This window comes from Phlebotomus papatasi, chromosome 2 (assembly GCF_024763615.1).
Source record: "Phlebotomus papatasi isolate M1 chromosome 2, Ppap_2.1, whole genome shotgun sequence".
NCBI classification, from domain to species: domain Eukaryota; kingdom Metazoa; phylum Arthropoda; class Insecta; order Diptera; family Psychodidae; genus Phlebotomus; species Phlebotomus papatasi.
This window is the reverse complement of record NC_077223.1, coordinates 84587758-84615203: the sequence shown is the minus strand read 5'-3', so window position 1 is coordinate 84615203 and position 27446 is coordinate 84587758. Positions and strand designations below refer to the sequence as shown.

Here is a 27446-nt window from a genome sequence, read left to right as displayed (position 1 = left end):
ATTTCATTGCACATCATCGGAAAATTTATCTACTTCACGCATGTTTGTCTATTAAATAATCCATTTGGCTTATTTGCCACCCTCTTCTAGGAAAAACCCTCAAAACAACCCCCATGAGACTTTTCATGAAATTTTCATGAGCTTCCTCTCTGGCTTTTGTTGGAGGGATTCACTGGAAATTACTCCGGATCATTGAATTTAATTTATACAAGATGATTCTTGTCTCAATTCACTGCTTGGTACTTGAAAATTAGCTGGCAGAAAGAGGGTCCATCTTTGTCTATAAAAGAGCTTCACTATATGCAAAGCTTTGTTTCAATGATTTTATAAAAGTTGCTGTAAAAGCTATTAGAAAATTGATAACGACAAAAAGCTTACGATAAAAGCTGTGACAATATCTTTGAAAGATAAATACTGTAAATGCGGGTGACTGCCCTCCTCCTATACGTAATGCCCTAGACACACTTATGACTTAAGTCGAGAGACGGCTTAACGTAATTATAATCAAAATAATCATTTGACTAAATTTCCATCAGTTTCAAAATAACTAAACCGTTTCTTGTTTGAAGTCGAGAGACGGATTAATCAGAAACTGATAAAAATGGAATCTGATCATCATTTCGATTAAGGTAAAGTTCGCTCAATTCGACCGGTGGTCAATTTGAGAATGTTTTATGGTCAATTTCTATGACATTATCTCTGATTTATATTATTTATGGAATAATTGACCTATTAATGTAAGATCATATGCTAAAAATTATAGCAAATATAAATAAATTGAATAAAAACTCTAGCGGTCGACTTGAGGGCACTTTACCTTATATTTATGATAAGCCGTCTCTCGGCTTAAGTCATAAGTGTGTATAGAACATAAGCTTTTCTTTGTTTCTAGCAAGACCAAACTTACATGCAAAAATTAAAGAAAAGTTTAAGAATAACAGTCACAGCCAACATCACAAAAACCAGCCAATGCCTCAGAAAAGTCGATTATGTAGAAGCACATGAGCACAGTAAAGTGCTAAAAAGCATGTTCATTTTTCTTGTTAACAATTCCTGTATGATAGTATGAAAAAATCAACAATTTGTGTCTCCAATGAGAACCAATGGGAACCAATGTGAAGGGATTTTCTGTCGTTTGATTTGGGAGCTTGCAATCAATGATAAATACACGATGACCGCATGATCAAGGGGTCAAAAAAATACGTAAAATAAAGTGAATTAAATTAAGTCCCGTAGAAAACGGTCTCATCTGGAAGGAAACCTAAAATCTTTTTAAGAGGATCGAAAAGCCAGAAAATGGCGTCTCCATACAAAAACCCAAAATTAAAAGTGTATCAAGTCTTACAATTTTTGAGATATTTCCTTGAAAATGTAACTGAGGGTAGTTTTTTATATTATCTTTAAATTCTCTGTTTTAATTTTTTGAAAAACTGTTTTCCTTTCGTAATATAATTTTCCAAACATTCGTATACTCCTAAAACATGCCACAAAGACGCTGCATTATCTCCTAGAATATGAAAGATAGAGAGGTATATATTTTTTTAATTTTGTTCGTAAAGACATGCTCTATAAAATGCCTGTTTCACTTCTTTCACTTTTCATACAAATTTTCCAAGTATTTTTCAATTGAAAATTGTCCAAAAAATGACAGTTTTCATTGCATCTTTGTACCGAGAATATCATTTTTTCCGAATAAATAATTATTTTTGTACCAATCTACATTTCATTAGCTTTCAAATGGTACATTAGAATTGGAAAAACTCCTAACAGTTTTTTTGCAATTAAATTTTAAACAACATGCTGCAAATTGGAAATTTTCATGAGCTTTTGATAGCTTTCCGAGCTTCCGAGAAATTCTACTCAAAACTGTTCAGCAATTCGCCACAAGATAACGCGTGGATTTTTGGTCGCATTTTTCACCATGTCTTTCCTTTTCTCTCTGACCTTCAGCACGCCTGCAGTTTTTTTCGATCAGGCGGAGGAGAAAAAAAATGCAAAACAACAAAACTCATCCACTGTGTGAGAAATCTTATGAATTACAGCTGAGCCAATTTTTATGATTTTCACGATCAGTTTCGTTCTTTCAAAAAATTGTAGAAAATCGTAAAAATTATGAATCGTCAATCGTCATGGGCATTTCACAAAACCAGCTAATATCGGTGACTACATAATATGCGGATATAATTTTTCTCGGAGAAGAAAAAAGTCAATGATAAGTTTAAATGGGCTTATGCTATGTGTGATTCTTTCATTGCAAATTCGAATTGGGGGCAAAATCGAAGTCCAGATAACCTTATGCTAGCTGAGATTCATTACAGGAAACCTCGAAACCTCGTCGTTGAAAATTGAAGAGTGCAAATTCGATTGTCAGAAATGCACAAAAATACATGTAAAACTTTAATGCCAAAATGGCTCAGAAACTATTCCGCAATCCGCGAGTAATACTGCGATCTTCAAAAATCCGCGAAAAAAACTACGGTCCGGGAAAATCCACAATAAATTCTGTCGGCTGCGTAAATCCATGAGAAATTCTTCGGTCCGCAAAAGATTCCGCGATCCGCGAGAAATTTCGCGGTTCGCGAAAATTCGTGAACGATTCCGTGATCCGAGAAAATCCGGGAGAAACACCGCGATCCACGAAAATACACGAAAAATTCCGCTGCCCACTAAAATCCACGAACACACCGCGATCCGCGAAGTTACAAAATAAACCTAAAAGTAGCGAAAAAGCATAACATGATTTCGAGATTAAAATAGAAAACTCGATTTTGAAATAGAACTTTCTTCACAGTTCATTTTATTCAAAATACGTCTCGAGAATTATTGCATCTTTTTCAAAGTTTTTTTTTTAATTGGTCCACGAAATTAGCTCTAAAAAATGATCGTAAATAGAACAAAATTGACTTCGAGAAAAGCTGATAAAAACAACAAAATTTATAAAAATACAGTTTTTACGAAAACTGAAATATTTCGAGAACTAATATAAGAGGAGATGGGGCTACTTTGAGCTGTGGGTTTGGTCTACATTGTTATATGTTTTTTGCCTATTTTTAAATTAAGCTGGCTCCTACAATTATTTTATTTTATTTATATCCACAACTGTTTTGTCTATCCAAATTACAATATATATTAAAAGCCAGTTTGCTTTAGAAATATGCAAAAAAATCGCATAACAATGTAACCCTATTGCTCAAAGTATCCCCACCTCCCCATACTGTCATTTAAATTTTTTTTAAACTCATCTCATTCATAAGTCTGAAAAATGGCCAAAAATTTTTATTTCGCCATAAGAATACGTGTATTTGGGGGTTGAGGAGAGATGGAACTTAGGGGAAGTGCTTATAATTTTGGACAGTCTGCATATAAGCATCGATATCCCAAGTTTGAAGTGCGATATTTTCAATACTAATTGACTTTTTTTGTTACTCTCTTTTCAGAAGGATTGTTTAGAAACTTGGCAAGCTATTTATCATCTCATTTTTACTAAAATTAGTTTTAATACGTTTAAAAATGAATTGATATGTAGAGGTGAATTTGACTCTTATTTTGGACAACTTGGTTATTAATTTTTACAACTTGTCTGTAAATTTGGACAGATAATCCGCCTCAACAGGATGCCCATTGTTCTTCATTTTATGCACCAATCTTACCAAGTCCTCTTCCTGATCATGTAAGGGAAACGTAGAATGTCACAAGAAGCCCAAAAACTTTCTATATCATTCATTAAAGTGAGTTGACTTCGATACTCCAAGTACGTGCGGATTCGCTCATTCCCTGGCCTTTCCGGGAGCCTTTCAAGGCATTTCTCGCTACATCTCTTTCGTAGAGATGATGCTCCTTTGTTTCTCCAGGAATTTGTCCAACCTAGTCATCACAAAAGCTAAAACTTCACGAAATTTCGTGAGAAAAACACCTGTCCAAAATAAGAATCATCACCTCACTGGTGAATGTCTTAAAAAATTTCCCATTTTTCACACGAAAAATATAATTCACAAGGCAAATCTCACTTCAGGTCAAATGTACAAATCATCAGTAACGTGAATCAACACAATATTCAATGAATATTCAATAATATCACTCAAAAACAGCGAACAAACTTTGTTAGTACTTCACCAAAACTAAATAAGACTGAAGTAAGCCACGAAGTTCTGTCATATTTCTCGTAAGCAATTGCTCACACTGAATTTTCAACAAAGCAATTTCAACTCAAATCATATTCAAAATTTAACGTATTTAGTGTCAAGATCTTCCAAAAAGAACAAATATTTAGATAGAATTCATTTTTCATCAAATATTGGAATAAAAATCCATCATTTTAATCAATTTATTTTCAGTGTCCAATGTTATCTTCAAAGTGTCCAAAATAAGAAACTGGACAAAATTATGAGCACTTACCCTAATAGTTTTGGCAACACTTCCGATGTGAATTTTGATCAATGTTCTTCAAAATCTTTTCAAGTAAATCTTAGAAATTATTTTCCCTAAATTTCTGGTAAGACTGAATTGATACACTCAGCGAAATTACCATCGCACAAAATAAATCATTTATATTGAAAACATAAAATAAACTCCAATAAATTCAATGAAATAGTGTTCATGTCTAAAATCACTTCCATCCTATTCTAAATTCATTAAATAAACTAGAAATATTTTGCTAAAATTAGGGGTGTTCCATCTCACCCGCACTTTTTTTTGAGTGCCTCAAAATGCAATTTTTTTTAAATTCTATTTTTCGAATTGACTATTTTCATCTAGGCTTTTCTAATATTGATATTTTAAATTTAGAGTCTTCAAATGATAAACCAGTGAGATTCGTCTTTGTCTCGCATTCAAAACGCATCCGCAATATTGAATATAAAAAACGTGTTCCATCTCTCCTCGAATGACTGTATTTGATCCAAAAATAGGGGTTCCGTGGTGCAATTGGTAAGAGCGTTCGGCTCTTGGGCGGTGTGATCCCCGGCTCGACTGTCACAGTTGTGAGTTCGAGTCCCGCCCGGTGCAAACGACTGAAGCATCTGAATGGACATATTTCTCATACACAATGTAATCTGTATTAAAAACTTGTAAACTGAAAAATGTACAAAATGGCGAAGAAAACCCGGTACATCAAAATAAATAATTAATAAAAAAAATGTTCCAAAAATTAGCTCGCGCACGGACACACAAGTTTTTGGAAAAAAATTGTGCTTTCTACGAGACTCAATAAGATACCTAATATGAAAACGATTTTTTTCTGCAACGTGGCTCATCCATGGACACCGAAAATTTTCGGAACAAATTTGTACCCTCAAGGAGTAACAAAAAGATACTCAATATTATTAATTAATTAGTTCCGAAAGTCACCATCGCAGCGAGGAGGACGTTAAATTTGTGGCATTTTTCAAGCTATAATATTTAAGGTTTCACTTTTTTTTTAATTCGAGATTCCCAAGATTTTTTCCCCTCCTGCTACCAGCACTCGCATTTGATTTTGTAATGCACAAGTCTGTATAAAACACTGTTAAGCTGAATTTTCTTTGACGAGATCTTTTAAATTGCATTAATTTGTTTCCGATAATTGGAACAAAATGTCTATACTTGGTTCCGACTTTTAGCAACAAATTTGTACTTTTTAAGAGAGACAAAAGGATTCCCCATAATAGTAACGATTTTTGTTCCAAAAATTAAATCGTCCGCGGACACCGAAAATTTTTGAAACGAATATGTTACAAATGTAGGGATAGTATTTTTATGAAAAAAATCTACAAATTTGTTCCTGACAGTGGGAACAAAACAGTAGAGCGTAACAAAATTCTATTCCAACTCACAGATCAAATTTGTATAAAACGAAATCTACTGAAATTTGTAGGTATTCCACTGTATCAAAACGGTTGTAAAAGAAAACTTACACAATTGTCACTATACTTAACAAAATCGTAAAGAAAAAATATTGGAACGAATAAATATCTTTTCTAGGTACATATTTGTTCTGTAACAAATTGTTCTAAAGAAAATTTTTACCAATATTTTGGTCAGTGTCCAAAAGTTTTTACTGTGATTGTGCAATTTGCTAACAATACTACAATTGGACTTCAGATAAAAATTAGTTATAGTTTCATAACTGGTTTATTATATGGATTCATAATAAATTATACCCTTTTCAGAATTGTAAGAAATTGCATGACCTTTGGAACTATACCAAATGTCACCCTATTCGGTTTAAAAATACGCTCTCTAGAGCATTTTTAACCTTTGACCTTGAAAAATCTTTGATTCAACAGTATTTTCTTATATGAAATTATCACCGAGTCGGCCTCTAAAACATATTTAAAAATAAAAAAATCGCAAGATGCGTTTTTAAAGATTCCCAAGAAGAACATGGTTTTTGGAAAGAATGGAGGAAAAATAAAGGTCATGTTAATTATTTATTAGTTTGACCTACCAAGATTGTAAAGTTTTTAAATTTCGAATCGTAAGGGATAGGGGAAAGAACTCTCCTTTCGAACGTTCATGCCTTCGAATAGCGTGATTTTTCTTTTGTTTTTCCTGAGAGACTTATAAATAATTATCACATAATCATAAATATTGATGATAAGCTAACTAATATTTAATAGAAATATGTAAGTCTCTTACGAAAAATAAAAGAAAATTCACATTATTCCAAGGCATGAGCATTCGAAAGGAGAGTACTTTCCCCTACCAAAAAAGGCCAAAAAATAAACCTGTTTCCCCCTATCTTTCAAATGTTTCAAATGCACGTCCTTTGAAGAAATAGAAATTTTGGACTATGAAGAAAATAAAAATAGAAATTTTGTCACTTGAAAATTTAATTTTTTTTATCAATTTTTAGAGACAAAGATATACGTAAAACATGCATGTCTCATTTTTTCTTTCCTTCACAAAATATCATAATGCATCGCAAGGCTAAAAATCTGCCTTTGGGTTTTTCAACCTTTTCAATGAGTTTTTTGTGTGCTCTGGGGAGCGCTTCGGAGAAGGGTAGACAGACGATGAGCGTGAACAAAAAACAGTAGAAAAAACGAGACAGCTGATGGCGGGTGATGACTCTTTTCACCACCAGGGGACATTACGGATGCTTTGAGTAGCTCCGCGAGAGCTTGAATCTGGAGCTTTTTTTTCTTTGACGATCCTCTTAAGGGATAAATTGCTGTCTTGTTATTTTTTTGTTTCTTAATTAAATAAGTGTAGGCCAACCTTCTAATATACATTTTAAAATTTTTTAATTTAAAATTAGTGAAAATATTATCATATTTCCGATTTAACCAAGGAATAGTAATTCATATTTTTATTTCTATCTTGATTTTGATTCCAGAACTGAGATAAATATCAATTAGGTTCCAAAAGTTTGTATAATAATAATAGTAATAAAAATAGAAATTCATTAAAGCAAAAATACAGTCTTGTTGCATTGTAACTGTATTTTTATTTATTGGAGTTTAAAAAAAAATAATTCTGTGATAAGAAGTTAGAAAAATGAAAAATTAATTTTCCAATTCACATTTCGGATAGATTTTTTTCTATCTATCATTTGTTTAATAAATCTTTTCCTATGTGATTTTATAAAACTATAAAATTTTGATAGGGGAAAGTACTCTCCCTTTGAATGTTCATTCCGTCGAATAATGTGAAATTATTTAATTTTTCATAAGAAACTTACACATTATTATCACAAAATTAACAATAATTGATAATAAGCTAAGTAATATTTATTAGTAATGTGTAAGTCTCTTATGTAAAATAAAAGAAAATTCACATTATTCGAAGGCATGAACATTCGAAGGGAGAGTATTTTCCCCTATAAGAATGGTGAAGAATTTTAAATTTTTTTTGAATGAATTTTTAAAAGTTCGTTACCTTTGTTACACATCACAATTCCAAAGAGAAACTTTTTATTTGCTTATTTTTTTGTTTTTAAAATATTAAACAATATGAAAATTTCTTGACCTTGAACTTGATTTTGGTTTCAAAATTGAACATAAAACATATAAGGGAAAGCGCGCTATCTTTGTACTACTCAAGATTCAGACAACTAAAATTTTGTCTGTTCTTGATGGGTTTGACCACGGATTACTATTCCTGGATAGTAGGTAGAGATTTTCGTGTCTCATAGTAGGGCAAACAAACCATATAAAAGTGCACCCAGGAATTATGCGATTTGAGGCTGAGGAATGAAAATGTAGGATTTAAGTGACTTTCAGTCTCGAGAATATCAAGAAGCAAGGGTACGACGTCTTTATTCGTATTTTTTTCACTTTGTTTGCACTACTATGGGACACAAAAATGTCTACCTACTATCCAGGAATATAGCAATCCGTGGTTTGACCCATTATAGGATTGTATTTTTAATAGCTAGGCCGGCTAGGCCTATGCTTGAAATTTCTTGAAAAGATCTATGAGTCAGGAGGAACATAGAAAAAATTAGTTGTCCGAAAGTTAAGTTGTCCGAATTCGTAGTGTGATTTCCCCTATGTGTCCGAATTACTCAATTTCCACTTTAAAATTAAAATATAAATAAATCAATTTAAAATAAAATAAAATCACTTTAAAATACTTTGAAAACGATAGAGGAAAAAATGATATGAACTGCCTCAAAATTTGTTAGGGGAAAGTGGGGCAATTTTGAAAACGATTTTTTCTCCTATTTGTAAATAGAACTGAGCCTTTCCCTGGTATTATATCCAAAATAATAGGACCACTTTGTAAAGCTTATTTTTTTGTCTTTTCCCAACTTGTTGCCATAACTTTAATGTAGAAATCTTCAAATTATTAACATCGTAGAATAAAAGTTGTTTTGTTCGCTAGAGGTCTCTATATTACGCAGAATACATAAATAGTGAAATTCAATTCGGACAATAAAATAGGAAAATTGTCATTGATAGTTTCTAAATATAGCTTTAGTTCTACTTATTCGATTTATAGGTCACATTCATTTATTTAAATGAAAGTGGTCCTATTACATTGTTAAAACAGAATTTCACTACTGACGTATTCTGTAAAAAATAGAGACCTCTTGCGGCCAAATCAATACGTATTCGACGTAAGATAATTATTTGAACATTTGTACATCAAAATTATTTGAACAAATTGGAATAAAAAAAAATACAAAAGAAAAAGTAATGGTTTTTGCAGGGGTTGTCCTATTATTTTGGCCATCACTGTAATTCAAGCTAAATTACATTGTAATAACGCTCAGTTTGATTCAAAAAGTAGAAGAAAAACTATTTGAAATGTGCCGCAATTTAAAGTACCCAAATTTCCCTATTGTTTAGGGGAAAGTTGACCAATTCGGACACGTAGAGAAAAGTACTCTGCCTTCGGACGACTCAAGCATCGGACAAATAATTTTTTCTGTGTTCCTTATGTTTTTGACCCATGGCTTTTTTTTAGATAATTTAAGGCTTTGAACTGGGTTATAAATTATAATATTATAATCGGTCAAATTCATTAAAAACAATGAAAAAAAAATTGAGTTGTTTGAATCTTGAATCGTCCGAAGGTAGCGTGCTGCCTCTATACATTGTGCTTGGAAGAAAATTGTACCTGTTACACCTTTAAAAAAAACAAAATATGCAAAATTGAACTATTAAAAAATAATATTTCATATTTTTTTATAAACCTATTTAAATGTCATCTCTTTTTCTTTGTCAGTGAACATTTTTGACTATTCAATTGTTACTATTTCTTTTTTTATCACTGAAAATTACAATTTAAACACAGAAAAAAAACTATTGACTTGGACAGAAGGGCTTTGCAGAAAATTTCAAATTTCTTGCTGTAATTTCAATTTAGCTATAATTTAAAACCAGACTGTCAAAATTTCCTCTTGTGTAAATTCAATTAATTCCATTTCAATTTCACCCCCTTGCGCTTTCAGTCCAATTGAGAGCAATCATTTTCAGGCCGTTTTTGTGTCACATTTTCGGTTGCATTTCAAAAGGGTTTTTCCTGGGCGCTTTCATTGGAATACTCTCTAATACACCACATGACGACAATCTCGTTAGAATGTTGTGAGAGAGAGAGAATGAAAACCGCAGTTGAATTACGTTTATTAGATATTTCATTGTGTTTTTTGTTGTTATGCTTTGTCCTCTATCTCAATAATAAATGGCTCTTTTTTGGATGTTCATTGGATGGCTATTCCCCTCGAATAGAATTTCTCTCCATAATGTGAATGAAAAAAATGTTTTTTTTTTTTGAGATTAAAATGAACCATTCACTGCATCAGCATTTTTCCCCAATTTAAGTCCAAAAGTGACATAAACAATTTCTTTTCTTTTTTTTCCGAGAAGCGTGTGTGGGATGATAATGAATGTGAATGGAGAGTGAATTGATTGAAGTGGTAATTTATGTTGCAATAAATTAATTAATTATATTGTCGAAAATCAAATCACTCTGAAATAATTAGAAACTGTCTAAATGTCCTAGTAGATAATTTATCTTGTCTTATGAGAGTGTATTATTTTCGTGCATTTCGAGAACATCTTGCTGAGAAGTTTTGGGGTAAAAGATAGACATGCTCTATTTCGGCTATGTTGCAAGTTGGTGGAAGTTCTTGGCCGTACCGATGCCAAACTTTGTCTTTTTCTTTCATTTTCCAAAAATATCAGCTACAAATTTGTCTTAAAACCACTAATTGTGGGTAAAGTGCGTAATTTTCTCCTTTTTTTTTAACTGTCTCGTTGAAAAATGCATCGTCGTCTCAAGCATATGTTCACCACACCTCCTCCCCACCCAAAATGTTAAATGTTGTAACATGAAAATTAGTCTCAATCATCATTCTAATAAGGGCAGGGATTGCACATTTTATGTCCATCGCAGAAACTTTTTATCTGGCCTTTTTTTTACTTCAACATCAAATAGATGCGACAACATCTGGGCCTTCAAGTGATTTCAATTTATGGCAAAATTTGCATTTTATTTTATCAAAAATACTTCACAGCTGTTTCTTGAGACGATACATAGATTGAAAAAAAAGTATCTTATGACAGCAAGAAATCTATTGACTTTTAGTAATTATAATGTTTAATAGAGTACTGTAATTAGACTTAGAGCCTCTGTTTACAAGCAAATGTAAATTTTTTACGATGTCAGAACGGAAAGAGCAGACAAATTTTCGAAGGTCGTTTAAAAAGACATGTTGGTCAACATATTGTAGGAGCAATGCACTAGTAAAAATAAATGGTTCATCTGTGAATTTTTGTAATGGTTGATCATACTTGGTCAAACCAAAAGGGTCTTGAAAGGTTCAAAATTAGCCTTGATTATCGCTGGAGAAAATTACTATAGGGGAGACTGGGGCAGTAGTAAATATAGAGTAGCATAAACACTGGTATTTATAGCAACACAACTCGGACTCATGTAGGGGAAACTGGGGCACTACCAAACACGGGGTAGCACCAAACACTAATTTTTATATCGAAACTACTTGGACTATCTCGACCATTTCTTCAGTGGACAAGCATCCCTATAATTCCTAAAAGTTTTTATAAGTCTTGTCCTCTTAAGTCGAATATTCTATTAAAAAATTGCAGTGTTTGATGCTACCCCGTGTTTGGTGGTGCCCCAGTTTCCCCTAGACCATTTCATAAGTGAATAAGGATCTATAAGATCCATTTAGTACTCATATAATTGCGATTTTGTGCGTCCCTGAAAAATATCTACTACTAGGCTCAATATCTGTGTCTGTGTCAAGACATTAATTTAGTTTCTCCTTGACTGTACTCGCTATAAAATTGTAAAGTTCTTTTCTAACTTATTTAGTACATGTTCTAAATATTTTAGAATTTTAAATATTAACTGTGTAATAACTTCATAAAGAAACTAAGGGAAGAGCACCAGCGATCGGCAGTGTTCCTCGGATCGTCAGGTTATTACCATATTATTGCACCAATTCAAATGAATTTTTAAAAATTATTGGCTACTATTGACTATGACTATTCTTAGATTTCTGTCTCGACTGTTATTCCCAGTCCTCGTTCTGTTATAAAACCACCAAACAGTCGTGAAAGTAACCAATACAAAAAGAATCGATTACGTAAAAACACTTGACTACAGTCATGTTCTAAAAAGGCTTTTGTAAAAAAAATTATTCTTTTCATTTTTCACATAATCATTGTTCGAAATCGGTTGGAACCGATTCAAGCTTATGAAGAATTCCAAGACCTCTAAAACGACGTTAAACTTTACTAAATCGATTGAGAAATACGCATTCTAGAGCCTTTTAAATTTTGACCTTGAAAACTCTTATTAGGAATTTTTCAACGGTATTTTTTTGTTAGTGTTGTAGCATTCGATTTATTTTTCTGCTTATAGTTTTAAAGTTGTCTCAAATTGGAGTCTATGTTCGTCGTATTCCAAAAGCACTAACTGTCGTGACAGGGACCAAACACAGTTTCAAAACCGTTACTAGAAAAAATACAGTATTTTTTTTTTAAATGCATCTGACACGTGTTAAGTAGTTCTTGAAGATAAAACTTTTTGAAAAAAGTAGTTTTCTCTCCACTTTTAACAACAAATGAACATACTCTAAGAAATCTTATCTAACACAAAGTATGTTTTTTTATTTCAAAAACTGTGTTCAAAAGTCACGTCCCAACGACTGAATTTTTAAAATTTTGAAATGAAAATTTTTGTATAGGGTAAAGTGATACAATTTGGACATAGTATTACAAGTTGGACAATTCGCCGGTACAAGTTGGACAGGGACTTTATTTTGATAAATACAGTACTAAATTTTTTTAAGCACAAGGAACCAAATTATAAAACTAAAGCATTAAAAATATACATCCAAAGACAGTGCGAATAATGCAACATTAAATCATTTTTATTCGATATTTGTGAGAAAAAAGTGAGGAAAAATCCCTGCCCATCTGTCATTATTTCAAAACAAAACAAGTGATGCGGCACACAAAATTTATTAAATAAAATTTATGAAATAATAGCTTTTAGTGACAAGGACCACAGTTTAATTGACTAATTTAGTGAAATAAGGGCACTCATTATCACTAGAGTAATTAAACTTGATATAATGTATTTTTGAAAATTGTCGTAACTTCCAAGATCTCCATACATTAGAAGTTACGGCTTTATAAACTTTTTTTAACATATATCTCAATATCTCAGATTTTATATCATTTTATAAAGATTTTCTCGAGTTAATTTACAGTTTATTAGTGCCACTTTTATTATTTTGACTCAAAAGTATCGCATTCGGGGCTCATTTTTAAGAAAAATAATGCTGAACTGAAAATTTCGTCTCGTGAAAAGTTGTCAAAAGGAAGTTACGACAAATGCTGATTTAACTGACGAAATGAAAATGAAGTACGGGAGACTGGGGCAAAATTTGTCAAAACGAAAATTTCAATATTCATTTTTTTTTTCTAAAATAAAAAAAAGACTGAGGCTTGAAATTTTTATTATAGATTAGCCTTCATGAACTTTCTTAAACTTACAAAGTTTCAAGGGATTCTGGGAAGGATTATGTAAAGTAAAAATAATGAAATTTTGAGCCCTATTTTTGGAATATTTGGCTTACAGAAAATATCAATACTGATTAGCTCAATTTAAGCACATTTCTCGTTAAGATAGAGAAAAAATATCTTTGACAAAGTTGTAGAGGAATAAATTTCCTATAAAAATATGTTTATTTGATATTTTTAACGTTTGTGAGAGTAAAACGTCACAAATTATCCGAAGACTGACATAATTTGCCCCAGAAATTTTGAGAATCTCCACAAAATCGACTTTTAGAAAATGATTCGGAAATCACAATTCTTTCGAGATAGAGGAAACTAGTCTTCTGCAATGTTGTAGAGCAGTAAATTTCCTATAAGATTATGCTCATTATAAACCTTTAAGTTTTCTCAGAGCTCATGAAAGAATTAAATATCAAGAAAAAAAGCCCTGTCCAACTTGTACCATTATTCAACTTGTCCCATGGTCCAACTTGTACCACTTTACCCTATATATTTAAAATGTTGTATCTTTATATGCTTGAAAGTTCGAATTAAATAATAGTATTTTTTATTGTGTTGAAAAAAGATGTCAAGGAAATATGTTGTTTTTTAGTCTGCTTGACCCACGTAACCCCTTAAGTTTTGCTAAAACTGTTTTAAGAAGGATCAACTGACACGTTGAGAACTAAAAGAAAACATTGCACAGGCTTCGATTAATCGCCGCTACGATCGTAAGCAGGGGAGTGACATTAGCTCTGAAAAATGCGACCGATTTTAGTGTATTTTCTTCCCTGTTTTCGTACACATTTCACGAGATATCTTCAAAACTACGTAGGTTGCCAATTTAGGGTTTTCGGTTGCCTCCTCGTTATTAAATTGTCTTTTATTTTGTATTAGTATTTTTTGCTAATTCGTTCTACAATGACAGAAAACAGCTAATAAACACAAAAGTTTTTTCGGCTCGCTAGAAACATATGGGAAACATAGGAAATGGCATGCCCCTGATCGCAAGTGTAGCTTTATATTCAGCAGAAATAAGCAAACATTTCAGCTTTTTTAACTGAACATCTCTTAGCATTTGGTGTTCACTGGGCTTTGCTACTTAAAGCTTGAGCGCCATTTAAATTTAAAATAAACTGACAAATTGAATGATTGATTATTCTACAAAACGTGAAGAACCACTCAATGAGACACCTTTTTACAACAATTGCGTGAATGATTAATTTAAATGATTCTTCACAAAAGACAAATTGTTCAGTTAACTTTTAGTTTTTTTTTTAACTTTTCACCTGGCGAGGATAAAATATTGAATAAAAAGATCTCCACAGAGTTGTGTGGAATTTCACACAAGAATTTTCGACACAGCTTTAGGCCAAATTATTGTTTTTCATCTTGTGCTAAAAGTTCAAACGAAATAAATTGTTCGATATTCATAACTTGTAATTTTGCAATTAACAACATATGCAATATGATTGGGGTAGAACGTCGTGATGGGTGAGAAAAAAAATTGATTTGACGATCTGCAGGGAGAGTAAAAATTGAAAATTGCCCAGACAATAATAGCAATTAATAATAAAATACTTAACTTACAGCCATAGTATTTCTTTGAGGCCAGAAAATGTGCCCGTGGGCATCAGATTGATGACCACTGCTAATAGAGTTTGCATTATTGTGTCTACATATCAAATCAATCCACCAAGTCTTTTCCCATTCACATGTCCATTGAAACTTTATTATCATTTTACTTTGCTCAATGGGTATAATTTTAAAATTAATTTAAATTGATTTCTCTCCATCTCACTTTCTCGCTTCTCTCTCACTCACTCTTGTCTCAAATGCCGCAAAGAGAGATAATTAATTAAGATATAAAATTATTTATGTGCTCAAGATAAATAAATCTTGAAACTTTAAATGGAAATTTCTTAATTTCACGTTTTTTTTTCTCTTTTCTATTGCAGGACGAAGTAAGTAATCTACACTGAAAATTATTACTCAATGCCTTAGTAATAATCAACATGATGAACCATCCCTCATGCAACTTTTTAAGTAAGAACCACCCATTTTATCGAGAGTTTAAACCTTTTTTTTTGGACAAAATTAACTTGGACAATTTAACGAGACTTTTGCTGCAGCTTTTCGACACATTAACTTTTTTTTATTTGGCCTGAAATGTTCTTCAAGCAAGTGAAAACACCCCGTATAAGATCTTTAATTTATTTTGCAAAAAAGAACCTATTGATGGAAGAAGCATCAAATGGAGTGAAGAGTGGACTTAAATGACTTTCACATGTTTTATTATGGGGGACTTTTATGATATACCAGAAAGCTCCAATCTCCGACGGGAAATCACCTTAAGAGCTTTAACATGAGACACAACATGAAATGTGTTTTATTTCTCTCTTTATCAAATATTGAAGGAAATCAATTAAGCAATGACAGACATTTTGATGAATAATTATCTTTTTGATTAATTTTAAATTGGATTTATCTCTCTCTTTTGCACACAATTAAACTTTTAAAAAAAAATTACATTTTTGCTTCTCTATTTGATCATCCAAAGAAAATCTCACCGGAAGCTCAAAAATTACACGAGTGGAAAATAGCTCACATATTTTGTCCCCAAATAAAAATCAGATTAACCATCATCCTGTCTAATTTGATGTTTTTTTTTGGCTCTTTTTTCTTTCCCGCTCTAATTGATTAAATAATTAAAATGCTCCGAGAGATAAAGTTTTCTGTCAACAACCCAGAATCTGTTGTGACATAAAAGAGACATTTTACTAATTCTCAGTGTTGTTCTATGATTTCAAATCGATCTACTTTGCATAATAATTGGATAAATGTTTGACAGAAAAAAAATTATAATAGACACAACATGCCCATAAATTTTTTTCCTGTTTGTTGAGTCAAATAATTCAATTAAAATTTCAAAACATGGGTGAAATCATCATGAGACTCATCATCATATCAAGTTGATCTGCGCCACAGAGACGTATAGAGCAAAATAAGCAAAAAAAGAGCCACTCCAGCAGGAAAAGACAAGAGTAGAATTAAGTAAAACTATTTGTATCTTCTCGATTGTGAATGAGACGATCCATCCATTGAGACAGCCACATGATTGCCTATTGTTTTCACTCAATATTAATGTGATACATTAAATTTCTCTTTGCTTTGGGTTAAATTGGCCCAAAGACAACGACAAAAATGCATCTGAAATGGGGCGTTTTTGAAATAGAAAAATGCACTATTAAATGGAGTGTCTCGAGGAATTTTGTGATCTTATCGCAAAATGAATTTTAGACACAAAATAGAAGACTCCAGGGAAATCAGACGTTTTGGGATGTTTAAGAAGGGTGATATTACGAGATGCTAAGGAACCATGAGACAGAGTAATATATTCTTTAACATGTTAATTTATGCTAAAAATAATTCAATTTTAAGCTCTTTCCTCTTCAAGCTAGGGAGCAGTGGGGCACCTTTGACTTGGGGCAGTTTTGAATTGAGTTCTTTTGTAATTTAGTTTCATTTAAAAATAGAAGAAAAAAGTCCAATACCCCTACCTTCGCCCTACCTAAAATATCAAGTTAAATATCCTTTTATAAAATCACTTTAAAATATATAGGGGAGAGCGGGGCAGATTTAGCCAGCAAAAGAAGGTTTTTCTTCGCGCATAATTTGTGAGAAAATGATAACGTTTGTCTAATGTTTTTATATGTCATAAGTAGCATTAGGATTAGGATATTGGCTGTATAAAATCGTGTAATTCAAAGCTCTAAAATCCTTGACTTTTTCTAGAGAGGATAATGAAAAAAGTATGACATATTGGCTACAAGTACCCCGGCCTAGGTAAATATAGCCATTTTTGGGGTATTAATAGCCACCAGTTTTCCAGACGAAATTTCAAATGGGAGATAACAAATATTGTTTAATTTGATACACTGAATCGACTGAATCCCACTAATGTTAAATACAGTGGCGGCCAAAATAATAGAATCACTTTGCAAAGCTTATATTTTTTAACTATTGTATTTTTTCCACAATTTGTTGATATAATTCTGAAATAGAAATCTTCAAATCTTACTAGAATCGTAGAATAAGGGTTGTTTTGGCCGCCAGAGGTCTCTATTTTACACAGAATACGTCAATAGTGAAATTTAGTTCAGCCAAAAAAATTGTAAAACTGTCATTTATGGTTTCTAAATATGGCTTTATTTAAACTTATTCGATTTATAGACCACATTCTTTAATTTAAATGAAAATGGTTCTATCGTATTGTTTAAACCAAATTACACTATTGATGTATTCTGTGCAAAATAGAGATCTTTAGCGGCCAAAATAATACTTATTTGACGTAAGATAATTATTTGAACATTTCTATATTAAAATTGTTTCAACTAATTGGAATAAACAAAAATGCTAAAGGTAAAATAGTGGTCTTTGCGGAGCTGATTCTATTTTTTTGGCCGCCACTGTATGTCACTTAAACCTAAATGAAAAGGCTTTAGGCGACTTTTTCAAGCTATTCTTTTAAATGCGGCAAAATTGATGCAAACATCCTGAAAAAAATTATTTCTTAGCACATCCAAATAGCCATATTGCTAGGAATATCAATAGTACTTTTTCATCTAACAGTTATCCATGCATTAGTGAAAAATCATTGGTAGTTTTAGCCTGCCATGGAAGAGTGTCTACAACTGCCCCAAGGGCTGTTTCAGTGATTCTCATCTTAAAAAAGAAATAATGATTATCCAAGTGAAAAATATCTTTTTATTAACATTATTAAACCAGAAAGGAGGTAAAACTATGATAACTTGACTAGAAACTCAGAAAACCAAATGCTGGGCCAAAAACTGAAATATGAAAATTACAATTTTATACTCATTTTATAAAAGTACTTCTAAATTGTGGGATGATAGTGTCAAACTTATAAATATTTCAGAGAATATAGGGATGTGTGCCCATTTTCATTAAAAAATACTTTGCTCAATATATTTTAAGGGAAAGGAGAAAAATCCATTGTCTAATTCTGCCCCTGGCTAATTGTACCCCTGTCTCCCCTACTTTGAAGACAATAGAGAAGAAAAAAAATATTTAAAGTGCCTCAAAATTTGTTAGGGAGCAGTGGGGCACCTTTGAATTGATATACTTTTGAAAACGTTTTTTTCTCGCTTGTAAATGGATCTGAACCTTCCTCTGATATAATTCAGCTCCTCAAATCAACTTTGAAACATTATGATAAAGCTCAGTTTAATTTAAAAATGGAAAAAAGCCATATTTCAAAAGTACCGCAATTTAAAGTGCCCCACTTCGCCCTATATGATTGAGGTGAAAGTTGATTAATTCGGACACGTAGGGAAAAGCGCGTTACCTTTTGACAATTCGAACTCTTTTCTATATTCTTAATGGATTTGACCGATGACTCAGAGCTATTAAAATTAAAAATTATTATGGGCATTATCCTTTAAAAACATATTGCAAAATTGAGTTATTCGAAGCTTGAGTCGTCTGAAAATATGGCACCCTCCTCTACATAGGTCTATCTCAGCTTGTTTAGTAACAAGTTTAATTTATAACTTTAGAATCAATATAATTATCATGCAAATTTTAGCAAAAATATGTAAAAATATTTGTTTTTCTTAATCAAATAGAATTATTGAGCGCAATATTTAACTTTTGAAAGAAAATATATTTTTTATATTTCAATTTTAAAATTAGGAATAATTTTATGCAATTAAAAAAAAAGTTTCTAGACATAAAAGACCATAGATGAGATTTTGATTTTTAAAATGATATTTCTGTTATGAGAAAAATATTACAAAGAACAGTAATAGGGGAGAGTGAGGCAATTTCACTGGTTAGAGCTTTTGCTAACTGAAAATATATTGAGAAATTTCTAGATATAAATTTATAATATTGTAAAAAAAGGAATGGAAATCAATTTACCACTTACATTTTTAAATAAAATAGATTTGAGCAACTTCATAAATCATTAAAGAGCTTGGGCCAATTTTGAGAAAACCAAAAAACATGGTTTTCAAATAAAAACAATGTCAAGATAATGTTTTTTTATAGGGGTCACCGAAAACAGGAAGTTGATATCTGGTACCGCTTAAGCTCCAGAACAGTGACATGTTGAAAAACTAGCGAATTATAAATATGCTGCTCCATCTTTGAGTTCGCGCAGTAAAATAATAATAAAAATAATAATAATCACAATTGATCAATATATAATTATCACTAATCATTTCAATCGAACTAGATTTTCCTTTTTTTTATATAAAAAGGTTTACGCAATAGAAAAAGTCGAAAAAGTGCTCCAAGCGTGTATTTGTAAAACATTTCCGAAGTGATGGAAATAAGGTAAAGTGCCTCCGAGTCGATCGGTTCCTCGAGTCGACCGGTGGTCAATATTTTAATGTTTGATGGTGAATTCCTATAAAATTGTCACTGATTCGTATTTATTTATGGAATAATTGACCTATTAATCATACACGCCAAATATTAGTGCAAAAATAAATAAATTGAATAACTCTACCGGTCGATTTGAGGAACCTGTCGACTTGAGGGCACTTTACCTTGTGTAGCAATCTTTATATAAATTGTGGAAGTACTGGAAGTAGAATGCAAGGTCTTAACCATATTATCTTCACTGCACTGATAAAAATCCGAAAAAGTAAAAATAACATTCCAGAAATGATAATTTTACCCTGCAGTATTGATCCAAAATCGGTGTAAATATTACCCTTTTTAGGTGTATTACGGGTTAAAGGTACCCTTTTTCATGTTAATTTTATCCTCAATAAGGTGTAAAATTAACATTAAAAAATGTTCATATATTTTTACAACTAAAAAGTGTTAAATTTCTTAGGAAAAAATGTTAATCGCGCCCTCTTTTTTTTCAGTGTGAGAAAAAAACGAGGGTGCAATTAACTTTTTTTCCTCATAACTTTAACACTTTTTAGGTGTAAAAATATATCAACATTTTCTAATGTTAATTTTACACCTTTTTAAGGGTAAAAATAACACGAAAAAGGGTAACTTTAACCCCTAATACACCTAAAAAGCATAATATTTACACCGATTTCGGATCAATTCTGATTAACATTTCCGGAATGTTATTTTAACATTTTCGGTTCTCTCAGTCAGTGTTGTCTTTGATACATTTTATTCGCATACATTTTAAACATTAAAAGAACTAAAAAAGTTTATACAAAAAATGTGCATTTGTGTGAAGTTCTTTTTTTACTGTTTACTTTAACAACCCAAGAAGCAAAATAGCTGCCTTATAGAACCAAGTATTAAATAAGTCTTTTAGTGCACTTTTAAGAGACTTAAAGTGAGAATTTTTTGTTGAAATTCTTACAGAAGCTCTTAAGATCCTTATGAGTGCGCCACTTTACTTATAGTAATCTCATAGATGGAACCCAGAGCGTTATAAGCAAATAAAAAGATTTCTGGTTCTATAGTGCGTCACTTAAGGGATTCTATAAGACTATATTAAGAAAAAAATGCTTCTTGGGAACTTCTCTCAGTATAATATAGCTACAAGTTTTGAGCCCCTAATCCATTGTCAACCGGTGCAAATATTAGCGTGTAAGAAAAAGTGCTTCCTGTTCTGGAGGATGATCACAAAATGGCATTTCTTGATGTAAAGCCATTTGTTTTTTTTTGTGTTCCACTCCAAGAAAGCATCGTCGTGTGGATGAATCGAAAGAATTGCCCACCGGTGGAGAAAAGTCAAGATAACATGGGCAATTTTCTTGTATTCGGAAGCTTGGCTGAAGAAAAGGCAGCCCAAAGAGCAAATGGTAGAAATGTGACAGGAACATCTGCTCATTCTCACGCCAGGATAAATAGAAAAGAGAATCTCCTTTCGAAAAAAAAAATCATGGAGGAGAAATTGAATTTGGTGTATTTGTTATTGCATAAAAGGCCTCTTGTTGCAATTCATCTTTGCCACCTCGCCCTCAAACCCCCTTTGGAACATGATATTGTTAATTTTGTCTATTTAGCTATATACATTGAGCTCCGCCTGTTCAACTCAATATCGCCGCCCAAAGTGCGCTAAAGAAGCGCTTTTCTTGTGGCCACGACAATGGCAAAAACATTTCAATATCCTCTCCCTATTCCTATTTTGGAGGGCAAATAAGGGAACAGCAGGGGGTTGCTTCTGATTCAATCTATTCAAAATCAACCACCATCTTCTATTAAGTGTATTTTCTGCTATGAACGTGTTGGTGCTGTGTGAAGGCGGGAAATTTTCTGCACAACAAACAATTTGTTATAGCTTGTGTACCAATAATAATAGTCCAAAAAATCCACTTAATGATGATTTTCCCGCACAAAGAAGAATTTGAATTATGTTGCGCATTGGATCTCCTAATCCCATCCCACTTCTGAGTGATTGTCGTACAAATTGAATTATACATTTTACAGTAGAACTTGGACTTTTCAACAGATCATCAAATTGTTGGAGGAGATTTGATCAGAATCGTGTCCGTGAATTTGATTGATTGTCTCTTAAAGTTTCAAGTGTTAGGAGAGACACGATAGTTCTTGGCCTCATTATATAGTCAATTGTGTTCACAACTTAATGCCTCAGAGCTATAAGAAAGCATTTTGAGACGACCAGCAGAAAAGTGGTCCAATTGTAATGCGATTTCCGACACTCTAAACCACTCTTGGAATCACTCCAAATCCGATTTGGAAATCATTGAGATTTTTCCCGCATATTCATGGCTTTTCTCCCCAACCAACGAGAGACCTTTATAGTGGCTTGTTGAAAAGGTGTCGATCGCACATGATAAACATCAGTAATTGATGATGTGAATATTTCCAGCAATTGTCACCCAAGAAAATATGAATGAGCTCGTGTGAATTGCATCACCAATAATGATTTGTTATGGCATTCCTTCGTGCTTTTATTTTTGAAACCATAATTTTTCCTTTTCTGCAACTTTGATTAATAAATCGATACAGTTTTTCCTTCATTTGAGCTCTTTAAGTGATTCATATGGAGAGGAATTTATACAGTGTGAAATACTATTGGGTGTTAGAAATGTAGGAAAAACCATAAAGAGATGAAAAAGAGGCCAAAAAATTTTATAAATAGTCAAACTAACTTTTGACGCAATCGTTGATAGAGTTATTAACATTTAAATGACAATAACTAGAAGCTCAAATCGTATGGCATTTAACAGTTTTTTTTGGAAAGATATTTTTTGCTTTATCACTGGATGTGGATATATTAAAATAATTTTGAAAATTACATTTGTGGAGAGGAAGTATTTAAATGTGGTTTATTGTTCACAAATAGTAAATATTAACAACTGTTAGAAAAATTGCTGGTAAAACATTTTGCTCTTATCTTATGCCCTTATGCTCTTTATTGTATTTACTAACTTGAGGATTAACTTATAAATAGTTAACTTATAATTAAGACTCAAAATAATAAGTAAAAAATTGTTTGATAACGATTTCAACTCTGCAAAAAAGAAAGAAACATTCAATGAAAACCTTTCATCACTAAGATATTTCGTATCACAGGGAGGGGAGAACAGGGTAGCTTTAGACATGCATGACTTCAAAAAGTCTGGTAATGTAACAATTCAGATCTATCAGTGTTTCCGTTCGTACGATACCACCTCTACATGCCAAACGGTTAGAGATAGTGACTTCGGACCTTCGAGGACCCTCCATAAGTCAGCCTTCGCATCATTAATACGATCGTAAGGGTGTGGTGTGATGACGATTTTTCAAGGTCAAAGGTTAACGAGGCTCTAAAGAGTATATTTATCAACCAACTGAGGTCTTCTTTGGACACATTATGAAACCCTTGAAATTTCTAACAAGACTGATCCAATTTCAATCGGTTATGGATAGGTAATGAACCTGTAGTTAATTTTCTTGCTTCTCAGCTGTTTTGGGCAATCTTTAAAGACTGATTAGGAATAAGGAAGATTCCACTGATGACTAGTCAGTAGATAGAAAAATACTAGTCAAATTGGTACATATAGTAAGGTGGGGTAATTGGATCGTTTTCAGAATAGTACTACTTAAACGCTTGTTTTTGTACTGATGAAATTCTTTTTTACTTCTTCTAAATCCATAGAATTATTCATTGTTTCATACGGAAACTTAATATAAAAAAAATCATCAAATCAAAAAGAAAATTTATAAAATAATGATAATACTGAAATAAGTCAGCATGCACTAACTGGGTCGCCTTTTCGCTAATTCACTTTTAATTAAACCTTTGGATTTAAAATACTTTTTTCACAAGGAAAAAAACAATAAATGTTTTCAATTAACCAGCTGTCATTAGCGAAAATATCACTGCTAGAAAATTTTTCGTGAAAAACCCAACTGGCACAAGTTTGAAATGAATTGATTACACTCACTTATTTTATGAATAAAAATATTATTTTTGCTTTTTCTCAAACTTGAATAGTTATATTATGTTACGGAAGTGACTATATTACGGAAATAAAAATAAAAATATTATTTTAAGTAGATTAGTTATAAACGATCCAGATAGCGAAGCGCCCGGATTAGCACACTTGACTATAATTATTTCAACTTTGCACTCAAAAGGGATAGGGGAACCGGGCAGAATTTACCAGGAAATAAAAATTTTCTTTGCCTATAATTTGTAAAAAATATGTTTGAATCAGACTGATAAATATTTCAATGAAAATAAACAAATTATTAAAAAGAATTATTTACATTCTTTTGTCATGTAAATTTTAGAAATAAAAATTTAAAACAACTCTTCCGAATATTATAACTAAATAGAAGTAAAATCAACTTTAAAATATAGTTAATCGAAAATCACAATGAAAAAGAGTTAATTCAACATAGATTCGAGTACATTTTACGCGATTATTTTTCTGAGTGTAAGAAATACGTAGTATATTAAAATTACAAAACAAAATTCTAAAACTCTTAAGATTATGGTCCCAGAATTATATTCTAAATTGGGCTTTTGGTTCATCATCGATTACTAAAAATTCGCAAAAACGCAGAGATAGAAACTCACCAGACTTTACCCGCACAGGTCCTCGGACGCGTCGTCAGAAGAAGCCAGCAGCTGAGAAAGGAAGTCCTGTGGCCGAGGAGAAGCGACCCCGAACTGCATTTAGTGGCTCTCAATTGGCTAGGCTGAAGGTACTTTCATTTCTTAGATACTTTTCCCTTCCTACTCTGAAGAAAAAAGTTTTGTCAAATTAAAAAAAAGTTTGTCAAAAGGATGTTTTTCCAAACGGAAAAATATTTCGAAAAATTATTTGTAAATGTTTGTGAATTCCTACTTAAAAATTTCGGAAAAGTTTGTATTTTTTTACAAACATTGTTCGTAACATGATCAATTAACGAGCATTTCTTGTTCTTTTGCAAACATTTGTTCCTACATTTTTGTTTGTCCGGAAGCATTTTACGAACAAATGACAAGATTTTACCAACACACTTCTGTGTCATTACGAACCTTTACGAGCAAATGTTTGTAAATAAACAAAAACTGCTCGTTAAGTGATCATGTTACGAACAATGTTGGTGGAAAAAGTACAAATTATTACGAACTTCTTAGTGGATTATACGATTTAGGAGTACTTCGTAAGTTCCCAGTAGGTATTCACGAACATTTACGAACACTTTTACGAAATATTTTTTTCTGAGCATACAGAGTATGGCAAAGTTATTTCAAATTACACGGCCAACTGGAACTTGTTAAAAGTTTGTCAAAAGGATGCCTTTCAGTTTGTTAAATTGGTAAGTAACATCCTTTTGACAAAATTTTAACAAAATATTTGTGCCCTTAACAAAACTTTTTTGCAGAGTACCAAGCCTTTACCATACCCAGGGGCCTATCAAGCCTAATAAAAAGTGAAGCTAATTTTCACTTTTCCATGTAAAAATTTTGCATATATTGCACCGTGACTTCAACAAATTTGCTCGTAATTCTTGGATTATTTCGGCGAACATTATGAAATATGTATTTTTAAATAGCTTTTAATGCACGATTTCGAAATATATCAGACTGATAAATCAATTCTCTTTAGGAAAAAACTTGCCAAGAGTTTTCAGTGCCTCTATGCAAAAACGTATGGAAAAATGAGATGTCGAGAGGCCCCTGCCTTACCCCTTCTTTCCCCTAAAGAGTCTCTCCACAGAGAATAACCCATATCTAATTGTGATAATTGCTTTGCAGCATGAATTCAGCGAAAATCGCTACCTCACGGAAAAACGGCGGCAACAGCTGAGTGCAGAATTGGGTCTGAATGAGGCGCAAATAAAGATCTGGTTCCAGAACAAAAGGGCCAAGATCAAGAAAGCGTCTGGTCAGAAGAATCCTCTAGCACTGCAGCTGATGGCCCAAGGACTCTACAATCACTCCACAGTGGCGCTCACGCGTGAAGAGGAGGAGCTGCAGGAGATGCACGCACAAGCAAAAGTCTGAGGCACTCCCGGCTAATGTCCAGGACACCTGGAGAAAAACCAGAGAGTGTCAATTGAATTGAAATAAAATCGGAAGATAGCAATTGATGAGAAATAAATAAATTTTACTATTTTACCATAAAAGCTATAGAGTGAAATTCTTAAATTAAAAAAAAAACAAACAAAAAATAAGAAAAAAGAAAGATTATATTGAACAGTGCCATTGCTAAACTATATCGGTTTAAAAGAGTAAATTTCAAAGTAAAACAAAAACGACGATTAATGTAGCGAATGTGAGATTTTAGATTTATTGAAGCAAGAATGAAAATGATAGCAATTTGTGAATAAGTGTTAAATATTCCTTCTGTAAATAATTACATTTTATATTAAAGAAAAAAAAGAAAAGCATATTAGAAATTGTACTTAAATGACTCCTTTGCAGTAGAAATTTTATTTTATTTCTTCCCGCAAGATGCTAAATGTTGATATTTAAAAATTATTTTACAAAATAGAAAAAATTTCCCTTCATTTCTTCAAAATTATCATTTAATTTTTTTTTTCTTTTAAATTAAAACAACAAAATTTAAACGTGAAATTCTGTAAATCGTCGAAATTCAGAGTAAATTATCTCTTAAAAATAATGTGTATAAAAAAAATTAAAAGAAAACAAAATTATAAAGAAAAAAATTCCAATAGTGAGAGAGAAAACCAGGAGAAAAAAGAGAAAAAATACATTTAATTTTATTAATGAATTCCAAGAATCATGTGCGTTTTTCACTCATTTCCTTCGTGCAAAAGCCATTCTCTTCTGCAAAAGCTGAGGAAAAATCCTTCGAATTGACATCTTGACAGCCAACCCAGTGAAAATCATCAAATGGAGGAAAATTGACTCAAAAGGTAAATATTTACATTTGAAAACTCTTAATTGTTATTAAAGGCGGAATTAGACATTAATCCTCTGTGATTATCTCACAAGATAATCCATTAAAAGAAACTTTAAATACAGTAAACAATATTATTTTCACAGACAATGTTTATGCATAAGAGTTGAGATCATACTAGAGATATAAAATAGTAGATCAAAGATTAAGATAAATTAATTTTCTCAACTTCTTCTTTCAACAGCATTTTTTTAAATAAATAATTTTGCAAGATAAACATTGCAAAATGCAAAATTAACTAGCTACACATTCATTCAATATTTAATTTCATATTGTTTTATAGCTTTTTGCTCTCTGTCGCTACAGTACTTGACTTTCCAAAGATCATTGCATAAGTAATAAAGAAATAAATATTAAATGTCTTTCGTTGAAGACATAAAGTTCTTGAAATTAACTTTGCAAAAAATATTTAAAATTCTGGTTTATTAGCATTTAATGCTAAAGTCTGTCGACGGAAAACTCTTCCCTATTGAAAAATGGCTCTCAAATGTTAATCACCGTAGGGGAAAGCTTTCAAACTTCGCACATAATTTAATGGATCTGGCCTTATGGCAATATATTTTAATAGTTATTTTGGAAAAAAATGTCTTGTTAAACGAACAAATGGATTTTGATG

At 31.9% G+C, this 27446-nt stretch overlaps 1 protein-coding gene across 1 annotated transcript in view; it reads left to right on the top strand.

Moving 5' to 3' along the window:
• Positions 1-26650, top strand: part of LOC129804803 (uncharacterized) — a 48304-nt gene extending 21654 nt beyond the window's left edge. The window contains exons 2-4 of the mRNA XM_055852412.1: positions 15416-15421; positions 24514-24623; positions 25663-26650. Coding sequence (XP_055708387.1) covers positions 15416-15421; positions 24514-24623; positions 25663-25911 — 365 coding nt within the window. The 3' untranslated portion in view covers positions 25912-26650. The remainder of the gene's footprint in view (positions 1-15415; positions 15422-24513; positions 24624-25662) is intronic.
• The last annotated feature ends 796 nt before the right edge of the window (positions 26651-27446 follow it).